The following is a 17,215-nucleotide window of genomic DNA, read 5'->3' as shown; positions in this document are numbered from 1 at the left end:
CATGGACCTGCCAGAAAATAGATGCAGTGCCTATAATTCACAACGCCACGCCGAAGCAGTGGGAGGCTGCGCTGTCCAGTTCGGAGTTAAAAGACCAGCTGTGGCTGATTGAACGGACCAGCCGGGCAGTAAGGCCGCGAGAGTCCTGGAATGAGGACCCAACCATGGGAGCTCTACATCATTTTTTTTTTGCATTATATAAAGCTTGCTCTCTCTCTCTCTCTCTTCCTGAGAATAGGGCTGAGACGCTTGTCGTGCGTTTCTTTTAGCCACTCGGAGGTCCGCCCTGTGGTGTGGCGCTTAACCCGAGCCGGTTGCGGAGCCGTGCCGCTGCCGCTTACGGCTCTACGAAAAGCGCGCTGTGTAGTTTCTGCGAGAAATAGCGGGAAAGTGAATTCAGAGCAGCTGTCCTCGTTCCCTGTCTATATGTGGGCAACCACGGGGAGGCCGGGCCGCATCATTCTGACGCTCTAGACTTTCAGACGCAAATGCCATCAGCTGACGCTGCATCATGCGCTAAGAGAAGCTTAGCTCTGTCAATTTTTTTAAGAAAACATTTTTGGCTAGACTATTCGGAGGGAGGGCGCCAGTTCTGCAAATACAACATACTCCCTAAAATGAATGAATGAATCCTTTATTTGAAGGGAAGGGATAGCTTTTAACCGAAGTTTGGGGAATTAAGAGGGATGGGTGTGTAGCTTCTCGGTTCGCGATACTTCTCTCTTGTTGTTTCTATCCATGCTACCGATCTGCGCGTTTTGAGAATTGACCTCTCGTACACTATACAGGTCGCTCTCACTGCCATAGGTAGCAGTGGAATATTGTATTGCAGTGCTTGGTAGTATCTGATGTAATAGGGTGGGCATATGTCATCATGTTGAATATGCTTAATTTTGTTTCTTCCTCGATAAAATGACGTGCATTGTCATGTAAGATGTTTTAGGTCTGCTGTACACTTTTCCTGACAGTGGGTGCATTTGTTCTGTTTGAGTGTTTCGTGTCTGCCGATAAACCACTTGTGAAGTATGTGCGGTCTGTAGGCTGAGTTTGCTATTACTTTGTTTAGAAGTATCTCTTGTCGTCGAGTGAGCCCTTTCGTATTATCAAACACCGGCGTGGGTGTGGCTTCAGATAACCTATAAGCCTGTTGTCATGTTTTATTTTGTTGCGTACGTAGTGCATAATGCCTTCAACTCTCTGCCCAAAGCCAAGAGGCGTCCTTCTACTGGAGGGAAGCTTCTGGTACTTGGAGACATCGCCGTGGATCCCAGGCATGCAGAAAATTTGCGTCTTGGACCCAAGTTTTACCTAGAGTCTGGCATGAGAACTGTCGAAAAGCTGGCGCTTGCACGAGACGTGTCTTACAAAGCCCCAGCTGAAGATAGATGTAAATGTGAGTGAGAATATATTGATGCCGTTTCTAGATGCGCTGCTTCAAAAGGAAAGTTTAAGCAGTTCCGCTCTTTAGTAAGCTATCTGTCCGATAAACGCTTGCACACAGTCCAGTCGGACAAAGAGGGTTTCTTTGTGGTGATGTCAGACAACCAATTTTCTGAAAAAGCCCGTACGGCAATTATGAAGGACTTCAAAAATGTAAGAATCCTGCCCAATGCAAGCAGAAGGCGATAACTTTATTTCAGAAATTCAAATTAGAAGGTGTGGCGAGGAAAGCGAAGGATGCTGAGCATTCGGTTCTAGAAATTTTCTTTAGTGCTAAGACGCACAAACCTAACGTTCCTTTCCGGACAATCGTCCCTGAGCACAATTCATGGCAATTGGTTCTGTCTGCCTATCTTTGCAAACATTTGTCTTCACTTCGCGTAAAGGATCCGTTTCTCGTACCAAGTTCAGAGGCAGTTGCTAATTTTATCCGAGGTGAGAGCTCGGCACACAGAGCGGGATTCAGCGTAGATGTGGTTGATTTGTATTATTCCCTTCCACACTCTCAATTCATCCAGTATATTCAGCAATGTATCACGGAGGAGAATGATGAATGCAAGTTCCAAAATGAGCGTGGAATCGGAACCGGATCCTTTTTGTATAACTGTTATCTTACTACCTCAATAACACGTTTATTAAGTGGAATGGTCGGACTTTATATGCAAAAATCTGATGTGTGCATAGGTGCCAAGGTAGCTCCCGTTCTCAGCAACATTTATCTAAGCCGGTTTGATAGGAAAGTTGAAAATGATTTAGCCGTTTGTAGCGTACGCATTTTCCGTTACGTGGACGATTTTCTGGTGCTGTCTAGGAGCTGTGAATCCTGAATTTGTGTCAAATGTTCTTGATGTTATTGCACGTAATGGGTCGAGACTAAGGTTCACACATGACGTCCTCCAAGAAACAGTCTTGCAATTTCTTGATTTAAAGTTGTCTTTCCTACTCCACCATGTATGTTGGCAATATTCACCTAGGAGTGAAAAGCCCCTTTTTATTTACAGGTCATTTAATTCAAAGCTCGTAAAAAGTGGTATTGTTACGGGATGCTTAGGCATGGCAGTGAAAAAGTCTTGCCTTCATAAAATGATGTCCAGTCTCTCAGTTCTGAGTTCTCGTCTCGAGTGCAGATAAAGTCCTCCGTGCGCTAAAATCGTCTACGAGCACCTCAGGGTGGGAAAGGGGTTCGGAGGAAGCAATAAGAAAGCTAGTGGTCATGCCGTATGTTCACATGCTTTCGCACTAAATTAAGAGAGTGGGGAGCAAGCATGGGGTAAAAGTGGTGTTTTCTGCTCCTAACAAGCTAGAAAGAATGGGAGCGGCTGTTCAAAGAAGGCACGAGGGGCGCAGTAGAAATGCATGCAGCATATAAAACATAAAAATAGATATTTTCCCTGTAAGACTGGCATAGTATATCAAATCCCTCTGTCCTGTGGCCTTACCTACATAGGCCAGTCTGGCCGCTGCATTAATGTGCGGCTCATGGAGCACGCTAATTCGATAAAAAAAAGAAAGAAACTAACCTTGCGAAGCATTGTTCCACGTGCGAATGCACGCCGCGTTTTGATGACATTGATGTGTTTTTCATTCATTCTGACCAGTGCACTAGAGAAGTAGCCGAAGCTTTTCCCATTATCAGAAAAAGTGAAGAGTGCGTGAGTACGACTTCTGTCACTTTATCTCTTCGGGAAATGAATATGCTGCACAGTGTGTAGCAGTTCTGCAGATGTACTCAAGCTTTTAAAGACTTTTCCTTTTTATCTACATGTGAGATCGTTGACATTGCGCATGTGCGCTGTTTCTTTGTGTGCGCATATATGACGTGATTCTTCCCAATAAATAAAAAAAAATCAGTTGTAAGTTCAACCCTGGTTCGTGCGTCTCGTCTCTTTCTTGGCCTGTGTCTATTTTGCGCTGTTAATCCACCATACTGTTCACACCGACTGGGATTATCCTACACCCAGTCCTAATGGTCAAATAATGAACATAATAATTGTAGCAAACATTTTAACTGAATTTTTCAAGCTCGCCAGTTTTGTCATGTGCTATCCAATGGCTTCGGTGTAGGAAGAAGCTACGAAAGTAGAACATTCCTGCGAGCTAGTTGGACCATTGCAGATAAAAAATAAAACTACGCGAATGAAACAGCACAAGAGAGGAATGAAGCTACGAAGTCATGACCGCTTTCAGGCAGATTTGCGATGCGAGAGCTAGACGCTCATGCTCCCATTGACAGATCTCCCAAGGAGACTTCTATCATCATGTAAACAAGCACGTTGTCAGTAGTGCAAGCGTTACTGCTTCTTGCTTTTAGCAACTCGCAAACACCACAAGCGATGCTCCATGCTTTATTCAAGGGCTACTGCATGTTCATAGTCTTTTTGCTATGATGATGTGGCTTCTGGATACATGCAGTATTTTGAAGTCGTTAGCGCTATAATTGTTATCAGCGACTCTCACTGCAGTTTGTCGTCATATATACTGCATTTTCATCGATATCTCTCACAATCTTATCTATACTGCCGCTATTTTATCGAATCAAGTGACCACCGAGAAGAAGTGACCACTACTAAGCTCGCATTAGGCTCAGTGACAATGTACCATGTCTGTATCATGTTGTTCAGGGCTGGGAACGCGAACAGGAGTGGGCGTACAGCTTTTTCTGTGGCTTCTTTAGCTGAAAAAAAAGAAGGTAGGACTGGGAATTAGTTTGCTCCGATTGTTCGGAAATCGGCAGTAGCAACTGGTATAGATATGTTCGGGGCTGAAGAGAATAACCCTTCACGATAGCACACACAACTCCGAACAGCAAGAACTAATACAGGCTGAGGCTCACATCGTAAAAGTATATATATTTTTATTGAGCGCGCATTTGAACATATACAAGAGTGTTGTCTTCCGTTTAGAACATATACACATGTAAAGGAAGTACGAGTGGAATGTGTAGAAGAAACCTTTCATACAAGCACAACCAAGGCACCACTGTACTGTACACTTCTCGGGCGACGCGCATGGCCGAGTGATTAAGAAAAAACACTTTTGTACAAAATGTGGAAGACATCCAAGGCACAGAACACTGAGCTAAGTCAGTTCACATAGTAATGAAGACGTATCGAAAAGATAATGCGTGAAGAAATCTGAAGATACTTCGAAACTAGTAATATCAAATCGAACTCAATAAAACAGTCAGGTATAATAAGCTCACATGGCCCAGTTGACAGTTTCTGTAAGGAAAAAAGAATTTCCTAGCAAGTGAAGCGCGAAGCACCCGGATTCCGGATTCGATTACAGGTCACGTTAATGAAATTTAATTCGATTATATGGTACTTCGCGCACAAACACGTGCGTCTGTTTAACGTTAGTCTTTCGATGGAAAAAAAAAAGAGAGAGAACATCCTGCAAACAAGTGACGAAATGAAGACAGCAGGCCACAACCACTCGATCGAAACCGCACTAACAGTCTCGCATGACAACAGACAACAATGAGAAACAAGTCTTTAAAATAGTCTTACTTGCGGTTGCAGGAAAACACCAAGACAGACGCTAGAAAGGAGTTCGAAAAGTATGATGCTTTCTTATGATACACATGTACATGACCACAAATGGCGGCATTTTCGAAACTCTCTTTCTCTCTCAAAAGCGACTCCTTGCGAATAGTTTTCGTTTACCATCAGGAGTACCTTGTCCGGCCAGCCAAAAAGTATGCTAATGTTTCTTTTTTTTTTTTTTTTTCGTTGGGATGAAATGCCTTTCAGTGATAATCCATAATGTGCGCAAATGTGTCCTAGAATTTCCGTTTCAATTAAAGTGGGAAACTACGGCTGATATAAATCGCAATATGTAGGCGCCTGAATAAGCCATTTTCAATCAGATTGGTAGGCGTATATCACGACGAACCTACACTTGTTGTATGACACTAGTGTAGGCTCAAATTTGCTTGCCTGACTAAAAATCCAACGAATTGCGTATGGTACGCCACTACTGACGCATGTGGAGCTCAGGTTCAAAATTCACCTGTTGGTTTATGAATTTAACTGTAACAGTAGCGCGACCCTCAGCCGATGCCTTCACTTTTATGACATACGGTAACTGAAATATTAAAAGCTATTGCTCCATCAAGCTTTCAATTTTGCTTATATTTTGTCGCACTAATTCCGCGCAGAATCACAAAGACCACAGCTGGCGTCGGTTTATTTAAATTTCCAGATCAGCTGATAAGCTGGATTGGCCGATGCTTTCTCGGCGTCATACTTATTAATAGCTACCGCAGTTGGGCTATAGTCGGATGATGGCCAATCCCGAGCCACAGTTACAACCCTATGAATTCGTTTCCTCACTGTCTGGCGATGCAGCTGTAGCCTTTACAACGCTGCCCGGTTTTAATGCGACGTAACATGCAGCTACGGATTGTCTTGGCCACAGACGGCTCAAGTGAGTGTCATCACAGACATGGCACAACAAACTCTCAACTTAGGCCGTTGCTGTCAACCAGTTACCTGTACTATTAACCCGTTTTCATTATACACTAGTCCAGATGCCTCTCTTGTCGCGGCTTCACCATTGATTAATTAATCATTGTTAATTAGCTTCATTCCATAAATCTAGACCGTCTGAGCTCTCCTCCAAGCCCAGCACGGTTTTCGGTGAAAGAAAACCAACAACGCAACGGCGATGCAGCACGATTCAACACGAAGGACGCGATGAGAGACGTTCTCTAGGTTGTTTTTGTTCACCGAAAACCGTGATTGTGGACGGAGCCCAGTGTTGACAGACGTACTGAACCTTAGCAGTATCGTACTATTGCAAAAACAACTACACGGCTAAAAACTAACTCTAGCTATAACATACAACTGCTCCTAATGCTAACCTATAGGGACTTATTAGAGACTTTAGTTTACCGCTGCCGCTTACCGCGGCTGTCTATCGCTACCGCGTGCCGTCCGCACAGTACACGCTGATTGGTCCCTGCTTGCGGAGACCGGCAGAATTCGATGGGAACGTGGCGCCATCTGTCATCCTCGGGGTGATCAGCGCATGTGCACTGACGTTAACGCGGTAGCGGTAGACGGGAGCGCTAAACTAAAAGTCGCTATTGTGTAAAGACCGACGCTGCACACAGTATTATGTAGCAAGAATTAAAAAAAAAAATAAGCACAGTGAAATCGCGCCTTTTTGCTGCACTACCGCTGCGTTGTTTCGTTTCAAACTAGGCATCACGTCGGTCTTTACGTGAAGGAAAACTGAGTAGCACTCGAACAAAAAGTACGCAAAACGAAATGTTACGAATTGCCATGGAAAGCTCGAATGCTCGCTTGATTCCGCATTCAGCGGTTGTAACGAAGTGGAAAGCTTTTGTTTTCATGTAAATCGAAAAAATGAGTGTAACAGACCCTCTGTTGCTGATTCATGGTTGTAGAGATAAAACTGCACTAAGCTGCTTCGAGATGACGACTTCTGGAGGGCTTATGTGATTGTAAGGTATTCATATATCCGGTCCAGCCAATAGAGAATTTTAGCATAGCGAGCATGCACCAGCGTAGACATATACCTGATTACTGGATGTCTCCTACGCATGCGCACTGACGTAAACGTGGCTAGGCGTGACCACTGCGCCTGGCAGGCGACGTCCGGTAAACCGGTATACGTTTAAGTATGCCTTCGCTATGCTAAATCTCTCTAATCTAACTAACCAGTAACGCTGACGAAATGAGTGAAAATTGATAAAGTTTGGAAAAGCAGGGTGGGTAAAAAATGTAAGCATCGGCTTTCATGCAGTATTTGTGACATAATGTGAAACGAAAAGGTGGAAATTTTGCGAAAACTTCAAGACGTACTTTTTCACACGATGTCCTGCTCACAGGACTGTGCGTAGCGCCAAAACGTGCGTTGATATATTTCTTAAAAATACTTCTATTTCTATTTATGCACACCTGACATAAGTTTATGTGAACGCAATCTGCTATACATTTCTCTTTTCAATAATGCCACACTGCTGGGCAAGTTGAGGTTCACCTGCAGTTGGGCACAATTCTTGCACTTTTCAACAACACCGCACCGAGCCTATATGAAGAGACGATGAGGAGATGCATTAATGATGAGTGTGTGTATTTAGTATGGTGACTTTCCTGTCGTGAGCGTGCATGAACGTAAGAAACTTGTTAGGTGCACGCCCGTCGAGCACCGATACCCATAATTCTTTTAAGTGGTGTCAGTAGAGTGTGAAAGTAAAAAAAAAAAAAAATTCTCGGATGATGCGGGCCGTGTGATGTCGTTCGGCCGCAGTGGATCTCCTGGTTAACAGGCAACGCGGCGCGCTCCTGTGTCGTGAATCTCGGCTATATGTTCAAGAGAGGAGTTGTGGCATCTCAACCTGCACTTTGGAAGGACCTGGTGGTCCTGCAGCTCATCACCGTGCACTTATACTGCTGCTGTTGCTCATCGATGTCTCCTGATGACTCATCTGCGGCGGAACGGCAGCTTCTGCGGGCGACAATCCCCAAAAGACCTCTGACACGATCGGTACGGTACAAGACACTTCGACCCGTTGGTCCATCATTTGTTTAGTGGACGGTATATTAGATTGTAAGTAATGCCATCAATCGCCATGAATCTTAGTACGGCCGTAGACTGGCTTTCAGCTTTGAACAGGACTCTTTCCTCACTGTAATCTGAGCTTGCAAATATGCCCCGCAAAAGAAAGAAAGCCATGAACACGATTGGCGCAAAACCTCGCTTACGGTACTCGATCATGTTCATACTGACGAGACTCCAGAAAATCTGTGCGTCTTTCTGCAGAAGGCACGCAACCTACTACAGTGTTTTGCCTGTCAAATTGTATCGCAGACCTCTTTGGTAGCCAACCTTGTAACTAAGAACTTTTTGTGACCGCGATAGCTACGAATGGTGCACCGAATACAGGATTTGTTAACTGCATAAAGTAAATTATTCCAGACTGTACCGATCTTTATGCGTCCTGATATCTCACGATCCTCGCGGGAAGCTTCTTTTCATTGAAGGCTATACTTTCGTTGCTTCGTGAGTAGTGATGGACTTTTCATGCCCTGAGCCAGCGTCACCAAAAAATAATAATAATAAATGATCTGCGGTGCCTTCCTAAATATCTGTGGCACGATTTAACTGTGGATAGTTTTACTATCCTCGTTGTTTTTTTATGATTGCAGTTGTTAGTGCCATGCAGAAATTCCGGATTTTCTTGATGGTCTTCATGAACTTGCTATGTCCACGCACTCTATCGCGTACCTGCCACACAGTCGAAAGCTTATAACTCGTAACAGAACTGAAGCTAGCGCTCACGTCATAGCACTGTTTTGCATCAGCGGATAACTGTTCGACAGAAAATCGGCGCGACATCAATGACATCTCGAGTTTAAATTGAGCGCAGCGTATGTTCACGTGTGAGCATAACGGGCGTCTGGGACGAAGTTCCAGCGCCTTTGCCCTTGCAAAATTTAGCTTTTCTGAACGCAATGTGCTGGGGATATGAAAGCTTAGAACGCTCACGGCGTGGGACCAAGATCATGCGTGCACTAAAGATGAGTCATCTGTGTCTTGAAAACCATACATGTGCCAGGCGTAGACTTAGCGACCTAAGAGGGGTGCAACCAAAGAGTGCCGCAGGAACTAGCAAAACCGTTATTTTGTCGTCCAGGTATCGACGTCGCTGGTGTGCCGAAGGCCGTCAGGGGTGCTGGTAGATTCGGTGCTTGGGACATCCGAAGAAGCCGTCGCTGCAGGGATCGGTGATGTCGGTGACTCAGTGGTGATAGGCGACCGCGTGGTGGTGCTGTTGTCCGTGCTGGTTGTGACCCAGGCCTACGCCCTTCTCGAGCACGACGCCGAACACGACCCGTCCGTTGAGGTTCACCTGCGGAAGGGAGAGCAAAAAGATAGACTCAACGACGGTTCCCAAATGAAACAGCTGCCGTCTAACGTTTCGCATAGTTGTCTAGCCAATCATTATGTCCAACTCGGTCCCTGTGGTGTTGCTTTACTTGGAAACGCGGCATTATGCCTGAAATGAAAGTTGGTCACTGCCGTATTCGGCACAATACGTGGCAACGTCCACATGTCAGGTCATTACGCTGCAGTGAGAATCCTAGGTACAACTGTTAGCTTCACTGCTGTGGCTCACCTATGCTGTTCTACTGTAAAAACACGAGAATGTGGATAATATTCCATGTCATAGAGGCCTCGTTTCGCCTGTGGCGAGCAGGAAAACGTTCTTAAACGCTAGAATTCTACTTAGCGTGTGAATAAGTTCATGAAGTTCAGATCAACGCAGCCTACTCCTGTACGCTATAACCTACGTGGCTGGCTTATGTGGCTTTTGCACATAAAAGAATTTACATTTTAAAGAGCTACCATTCATTTTAAGCTCTCCCAAAGCGTTCATCGGTTTGGTAAGTGCTGCACTATTGTATTGTCCACGTGAGAAGCCTTTTTTTTTGTTATTGTTTCCGTTATTGTTTTCATCATCTTAGCCGCATTGCATTGTGCAAGCATCAAAGGGTAAACTAAACTACACTTTAAACCGATCCCACAGTAAATACATGTAAAAGGTGTTATGCTATCAGACTGCTCAATTTCTCATCCCTACCCAGTATTAAGACGGGAAAAAATATCATAGAGATGGGGTATTTTTATGATGGCCAGCGGTTTTAGACGGGATAGCACAGCGGTAGCAAGTTGCGAGACACGATCTCGGGCTGGGCTGCTTGGAGAGGTCATCTTCTCTGCTGATTCTCTCGGCAGTTTTATGCACTACTTGTAGGAGTAACGCGTAACTCTTCAACAAAGCAAGACTGTAACTCAAACACCAGGCGAAACGTGTCAGACATATTCACTCTTTGCTTCCAAAGCAGGTTGCTAGGCCTAATGATATGCAACTTAGACGTGTCTATTGACGATTCGTTTCTGAAGGCTTCGCAAGAAGGTGAAACAGGTGGAAAGAGAGGCTTCTATGATTCTTCAGACTCTGTTGGCTGCAGGCGGCAAAAAGCGTAGCGGCCTTGTGAGCTATATCGCTTGTTGCATATGATGACATATATTAGAGCTCTCACCTTTGGCTTTGGCAGGAAGGGCAGGAAGAGGTTCTTGATGACGCCCATGGGACTGACGCCGTAGTCATGGTGTCCGCCGCCACCACCACCATGGTCCCCACCGCCGATGGTGAAGGTGATGCCCTTGCCGTGGCCGCCACCGCCACCGTGGCTGCTGCCGTGACTGGCGTACGAGTCGCCCGCGTGGATCTCGAACCCGCTCCGATCCTGGACGGAGAAGAACGGTTCAAGTCGAACCGGCAACACGCGCGACACTAAGCGTCACCTCGTTCGCACCGGACTAGATACTCTAAGTGTATTCAGGGGGTTGCTTATCAGATTCCTTGCATTGTGGAAAGAAATATATTGGACAGACAGGAAGATGTCTCAATTACAAGATTAGAGAGCACGCTATAGCAAATATCGGACAAGTCTGGCACTAATCTCGCTGTGCACTGCAAAGACTGCGTTGGTTGTACAGACCAAAAATGTCTGGCTGACCTTCACAACGTTAAGGTTATGAAAAAGATGAAGCATAAGTTAGCAAGGGAAATGTATGAAGCATATGCAAACTGTGACTTGGGAGACCAATGTGTCAGTATGCCTTCAGTAGTTTTGTTGAAGAAGGAATTAGAATTTATGCGCAAACCGGCAGGATGTTAAAGACAAGGAAGAAGTTGGCTGCAGACGTGAAGTGAAGGGAGATGATGTGCGGTTTCTTGTCAATATAGTTGTCAGTGCAGCGTTGTCCTTGTGTTTGTATGTGCTTTTTATGCTTTGTGTTGTTACCTGCTCTGCTGCCTCCTTCCAAGAGATGCGTGACCAACTAGCTCAACGTTCGACTCTATTACTAAGCGTCACCCCTGAAACAACTGTAGGTATGGTCAGCTCGATGGCGTTCGATGTCGTGTGTCAACCAAACGACAAGTACTAACTCAAATGTCATCCTAAAGGAAACAATGCGCACAAGTGCAGCCAATGTTTGTTCCCAGTAAAAACTGCTTATATCGGTTCTTGTAGCCATTGATCATACCAATGTTGCTCTTTTGTTGCGAAAGCAACATTACACCAGGTTTCGCGTCGTCGCGTAGCCGGTGGCCGGTGGGCACGAATCACCTTGAAGAGCCGCGAAGAGGGCGAAGACGAACAAGAAGAAGAAGAAGGCAAAAAGACGACGAAGAAGAAGAAAGAGAAGAAGAAGAAGACGAGGAAGAATAATGCTCAGTCACCTGCAGTTAATGCTTTCGCTCCACATTCGGTTCAGCAGCGTTGAACCATTCTCATTTTTTTTAGCAGGAGATAAGAAAAGCATAAGAATTGTTTTATTTTTTAATTCTTATTGTACATGTGCGTACAACTCGATTTCAAATCGTGACTTCGAAACTATGGCTGCGTGTTTACCGATTGGAATGTGACTGGCGGTGCAGTCTTTCCTTTGAGATCCGCGTACGAAAATCGATCTTGGTATGACCGCTGTCTGCTTGGCAAAGTGGCCGATGTATAAAACGTCTCTGTTTAAATTTTGTATATTTTCAAGCTTGAAAAGCTTTGATTTTTGTGCTAAAGTGACGCCCTTGCCGTGAGAGCATGATAACCTATCGCTGCATGCCGACTTCCTGCGTCCTTTCTGCTTCTCCCATGCGCTGTCGCTGTGCTCACCTTGTTGGGGAATGCCGATTCCGAGGCCGGGTGTAACAGCCCCCGCTGTGAGTCGACTGCGTCATTGTAGCGCGACGGAGACCCGTACCGAGAGTGGTGGTGCGACACCGGCGGTGGCGGAGGTGGCGGTGGTGGAGGCGGGTTGTACGGCGATGAAGACTGGGCTACCGGCGCGTACATCTCGTGGTTCTGCGAAGCACTGTAGCCGCCCACCGACTGGAAGCCCGGAGCCGGTGGCTCAGGCTCCGGTGGTGGCGGCGGAACCGGGTTGGACTGTGCGTATGGATGAAATGAAAAACATCAGCAGGACGTTTGGAGAGACTCTTCCATGAAGACGTATTTGAAAACATACAACGAACGTACAACGGGCAAAGCCTGCCGCGGCAAACGTGCTTCGAATTTACATGGATAGGGTCTTGGCCTCAAATACATGGAAAGCTTGAAGAAATGGCACCAAACACTTTTTGGTGGTAAAGACATGGTTAATTCATACACGTCAAGCCTTACTTTGCATCATTATATCCCACATTCTCTTTCCACTAATTTCATATGCAAGTGGTGAATAAAGACAGGTACAGTACATGCCCTTCCCCAACAGTCTTCCCAGACGATCAGTTTAAATCTTCATGTACATATCAAGGCTGTCTAGTATAACATCATACTTGAACGACCAGTACTGTAAAGGGATCAATTTTCTAATACTCGCTAGTATCTCTTAAAGCACTGTGCCCTCACACCAGGGGACGGGGCCCCAAAATATACAGTACCCAAGTCGACAAAGACTTCTGCTGTCGTTTCTATATTCTTTTGGAGGTGGTACCCACTACGATAACGATGACCAAAAGGATAGCCATTGTCTAGTGCCTACCAGTTCTTGCCAAAGAAATCATCATCAGACGGACTATACCCACTGCAGGGCGAAGGCCTCTCCCATTATCCTCCAGTTAACCCGCTCATGTGCTAGCTGCATCCACTTGACCCCAGCGAACTTCGTAACCTCATCCGCCCCCGTGACTTTCTGACGCTTCCTAATACTTTTTCCTTTCCTTGGTATCCAAATTGTTTCCCTTTTGGACGATTGATTATCCTCTCTTCGCACTACATGCCTTGCCCATCAGTTTTTCTTCTTGATTTCCACCAGAATATCCTTAAGGCGAGTTATGCTAAATACAGACCATATGACTAATGCAGGAGTTAGCGGAAAGAGCGTCTTCCTCTATGTCACTCTACTGATATTGTAGTTGTCATGCTTGTAATACCGTGATCTTCAAATATGCTGTGCAACAACTAAGGTAGTCATACCACGTAGCCTTATGTTCTGAAAGGTAGTTTTGTTGGGGAACGTGTAAGACGAGTACATACCTGGAATCCCGGTGGTGGAGGAGGTGGCTGGAACGGGTTCGGATTGCTGCCGTTCCTGCGGCTGAGCACCTGGGGCGGCGGTAGCAAGTACTGCTGCCTCGGGGGCAGCGCCGCCTCGTGGTGGTGGTGCGGATGGTGGTGCGACGGTAACGGGTGGTACTCGTCGCGCGGCCGGATGGGCAGTCGCAAAGGCACCGGAGGCGGAGGAGGAGGAGGCTGTGCATGCTGCATCGCAGTGGAGATCACCTCTTGGCTCACCGGGACGCCCACGGGGTGGTACCGGGTGGCCTGAGAACGAGAAGCGCGCTCTGTTTACAGACCGGCCGCGTCATCATTCCGGTTTCCGATTTCATGGTTTCGGTTTCTTTGCCATAAACTTGAACAAACATTTAGAAAGTGTGACAGATGGCTGCGTAATCACGCTTTAGTGCCGCCAGCCCAAACAGCGCTTGTCAAGTTCCCTTCATGTGTCACTATACTATATAGCTCCGAATAATGCAACGAGCCCTTCTCATACAGCCTGAATCCCTAACTTTCAGCGGTATTCTAGTGGGTTCTTCCTTCTGGGTAAAGGCGTCCTCTTTCCCAGTGGTCGACAGTTATCCCTATCTCAAGATGGTTGCGGCTATATATGAACCATGTTTCAGCTAAGTTCCCAGGAAGGACATCACCGCTAATCCTCTACAGCGTTCAAATATACCCTGATATGCTTAATGTCGCTCAAAGAAAGCTTCAATATTATAAGGTACCTTGATTGACAGGTGGCGCTAACTGTGCTGGGTGAGGCCAGCATTACATTGTATTTCAGCTTAACCTAATCAGACACTGGGAAAATTCGACTTGTAATCATTAACCCAAACACATTTTTCGAGCCATGATAATTCCCACGAATATACACAAAACATTTACACACGTAGGCTCACCAGTTGTTTCCTCTGTAATATTTCTCCATGTCCTTTGCTCTGGGCCCGTTTCCTACTGGCGCGTGTTGCCGGTAGGTCTTACGTAGTATATTAAGATAAATGCAAATTCAACAGAATTCGCATATAAATGAAAATTCCAAATATATATCATGGTATTGCACGAGGCACTGCGTGGATATTTCACTGCTGGGAGGAGATATGTTTTTAGACAAAGCAACGAACATTGAGTGCTGCTCAGAGGGCGCCAATTCTTACACGGTTTCTGAATAGTTTACTGCACGTGGAGTTAACTGCGAGTAATCTGCGACTTCTAATAGCATTAATATGTTGCAAAAGATATGCTTTTTTTAAAGAGCCGGCTATAAAGGGCCAGTTCTCCAGATAACCCGATGACGGCGTTTTCGACGTTGTGATTGGTAGTTGGTAGCTGACATGACCACGCACTGATTAGATGGCGGATGGTGTGACGTCATGAAACCACGTGGCATGGTTGATTTGGCAGGCACTGCTAACTCGGTTTTTTCTTTTTCTTTTTTTTTCCTTTAGACGGGAGGGCGAGTTGGAATCGAAATCTCAGGTACCCTTCGATCCCGAGTCAGACACGTGATACTCCTATATAGGCAACGCAGGCACGTTCTTACCGCTTGGTTAAAGCGGGGATTTTTACGTACGTCAGCTGGTCCTTCACATAATTGAACAGCTTATAACTCTACGCTGATGACTATGTGTGAGGCCATACAGGCACAAAATGAAGGATCAGTGACTGAACGGGTGGCGAAGTTGTGTACGCAAATGAGGAACCGGAAGGGAAGGATCCGAATAGAACTATCTGTCGAGTACCTAAAATTAAAAAAAAAAAATAGAGCTTGAACGCCTCTCTGATTTTTAAGTCGGCGAGATTTGCCTGCGAGATGTGTCAGCGAGATTCCGCCAGCGATGGATACTGCACTTTTTCTTTCCTGTAAATCAATTATAGAACGCCGGTGAACTTTGATGCGTTTAACCGAACGCAATTGATTAGAAATGACTAAAAATGCTTAGTAATGAGTAGTAATGACTAAAATGACCTACTAGTGACTTGTGATGGTTACTAATGACTTCTAATGATCAATATGTCTAACAACGAATTGTAACGACCACAACTGATTACAAATGACTAAAATGCTCAGTAATGATTAGTAATGACTAAATGACAACCAATGACTTGCAATGAAGAATATCTCTAACGACGACTTGTAATGATAGAATTGATCACAAATGAATAAAAATGCTTAGTACTAAGGAGTAATGACTAAATTGACTACTAATTACTACTACTACTACTACTACTACTACTACTACTACTACTACTACTACTACTACTACTACTACTACTACTACTACTACTAGGCTTTTGCCATTCACTTCTTAAGGGGTAAGTTAAGAAACTGAGTATTTTTTTAAATTCCGCGAATACAAATTTTATGGGAGCGAATTTCTATTGTATAGAGGTGAACCCACCTTGGACAAGTGTTCGAGGTGGTGCTGATGCGGGTGCTTGTGATCTGCGGGCGGCATGGGCGCGAACACGACGAACTGCGGTGAACGGCCGAAGCCGTTCTTGGAGGCGTTCAGGATGTGGTTCAGCATCTCGGCGAACTCTGGCGAGTGTGGGTTCAGCGTCGACGTGGGCGGCTCGCTCGAGGGCGGCACCTGACTGGACGGCGAGGTGCGCGGCCGTCGCGTCGTCGTTGTAGAGGTCGTCGTCGAGGTCGTCGTGCTGGTCGTCGTGGTCTTCCGCGTGGTAGTGCTTCGCTTGGATGTGCTCGGCGGCGTGCTCTGGGTGCTGGGAGCAGCGCTCGAGGACGCCAAGCTGCGGACGCATATGAGACAAGACATTTACTTTCAGGTCATTGATTTTGCCGCTGACATGGCAGAAGGTGAACATGGGAATATGCACTGTAGTAGACAAGCACGTATGTTAATTATCTTCATGCTTCTCTTTCTAAGAAATCGGCTGAAAGAATGCCTTGGTAGCCACCACAGCCTAAGCAAACTGTTCAAGCTAACCTATAGAGGTGATGCATGGAAAAGGAACTAAAGACGAGTCGGCCTAGGCTGCCGCGTCCCCTGAAGTTAGGTGTAGGGGCCAGGGAAACAAAATTGAGAAGAGGAAAGAGCACTTGGCTTCAGGATTTTGCTTAAATACGCACGTCGGAGACATGGTATGAGTATACAGTCGCAGCCAAATGTTTCGAGGCCACGCCACAACCGCTGCTGCTGGTCCGTGCAATGCACTGCTGTAGTAATGTACGCTGTGCGTATAAAATCTCAGAACTTTTCAGAAGCGCTTGGTAGACGAGCTGGGGTGTCGCTGAAGCCCTAGTGTGGTAGTGAAGTGAAAAAAGAAAACAGGTTTTACCGCGCCAGCAGTAGGGCTTTCACTACAGAGCCCACGCCGATGCCATGAAACACCGCCATGAAAACCGTATGAAACACGCCTGAACGACGAGCCACGCGTTTCAAAGCTCAAGCTTCGCAAGCATGTCAAGGACATGCTCGCATTTGGCCAGCTGGGCTAAATCGGCTGGAAATTTTTTTTAAAGCCAGGAAGGTATAGGAGAGTGATTTTTATCCTTGTTTTCCCTCGCCTTCCTTTTCCCCAGGTGCGTTTGATGACCTCAAAGACCCCTGGCTACTTTAGAAATGGACCTAAACGAGGCCAACTGGCCGCTTCCTGTCTGATTAGACGGACCAACAGCAAGAATCATGACCTCAGAGTTTTTCGTCGGTGTA

At 45.9% G+C, this 17,215-nt stretch overlaps 1 protein-coding gene across 1 annotated transcript in view; it reads right to left on the bottom strand.

Annotated features, from left to right (window-relative positions):
* Positions 1 to 7,369: 7,369 nt before the first annotated feature.
* LOC146189694 (uncharacterized) overlaps positions 7,370 to 17,215 on the bottom strand; it is a 64,655-nt gene continuing 54,809 nt past the window's right edge. Inside the window, exons 5-9 of the mRNA XM_084605324.1 lie at positions 15,941 to 16,292; positions 13,518 to 13,805; positions 12,156 to 12,428; positions 10,518 to 10,724; positions 7,370 to 9,322 (exon numbers count right to left, since the gene is read on the bottom strand). Coding sequence (XP_084461450.1) covers positions 9,212 to 9,322; positions 10,518 to 10,724; positions 12,156 to 12,428; positions 13,518 to 13,805; positions 15,941 to 16,292 — 1,231 coding nt within the window. The 3' untranslated portion in view covers positions 7,370 to 9,211. The remainder of the gene's footprint in view (positions 9,323 to 10,517; positions 10,725 to 12,155; positions 12,429 to 13,517; positions 13,806 to 15,940; positions 16,293 to 17,215) is intronic.

Source organism: Amblyomma maculatum, chromosome 5 (assembly GCF_055883805.1).
Source record: "Amblyomma maculatum isolate TAMU_Amacu chromosome 5, ASM5588380v1, whole genome shotgun sequence".
Lineage (NCBI taxonomy): Eukaryota > Metazoa > Arthropoda > Arachnida > Ixodida > Ixodidae > Amblyomma > Amblyomma maculatum.
Note: the sequence above shows the minus strand (reverse complement) of the source record. Positions and strands in the feature narration are given on the sequence as shown.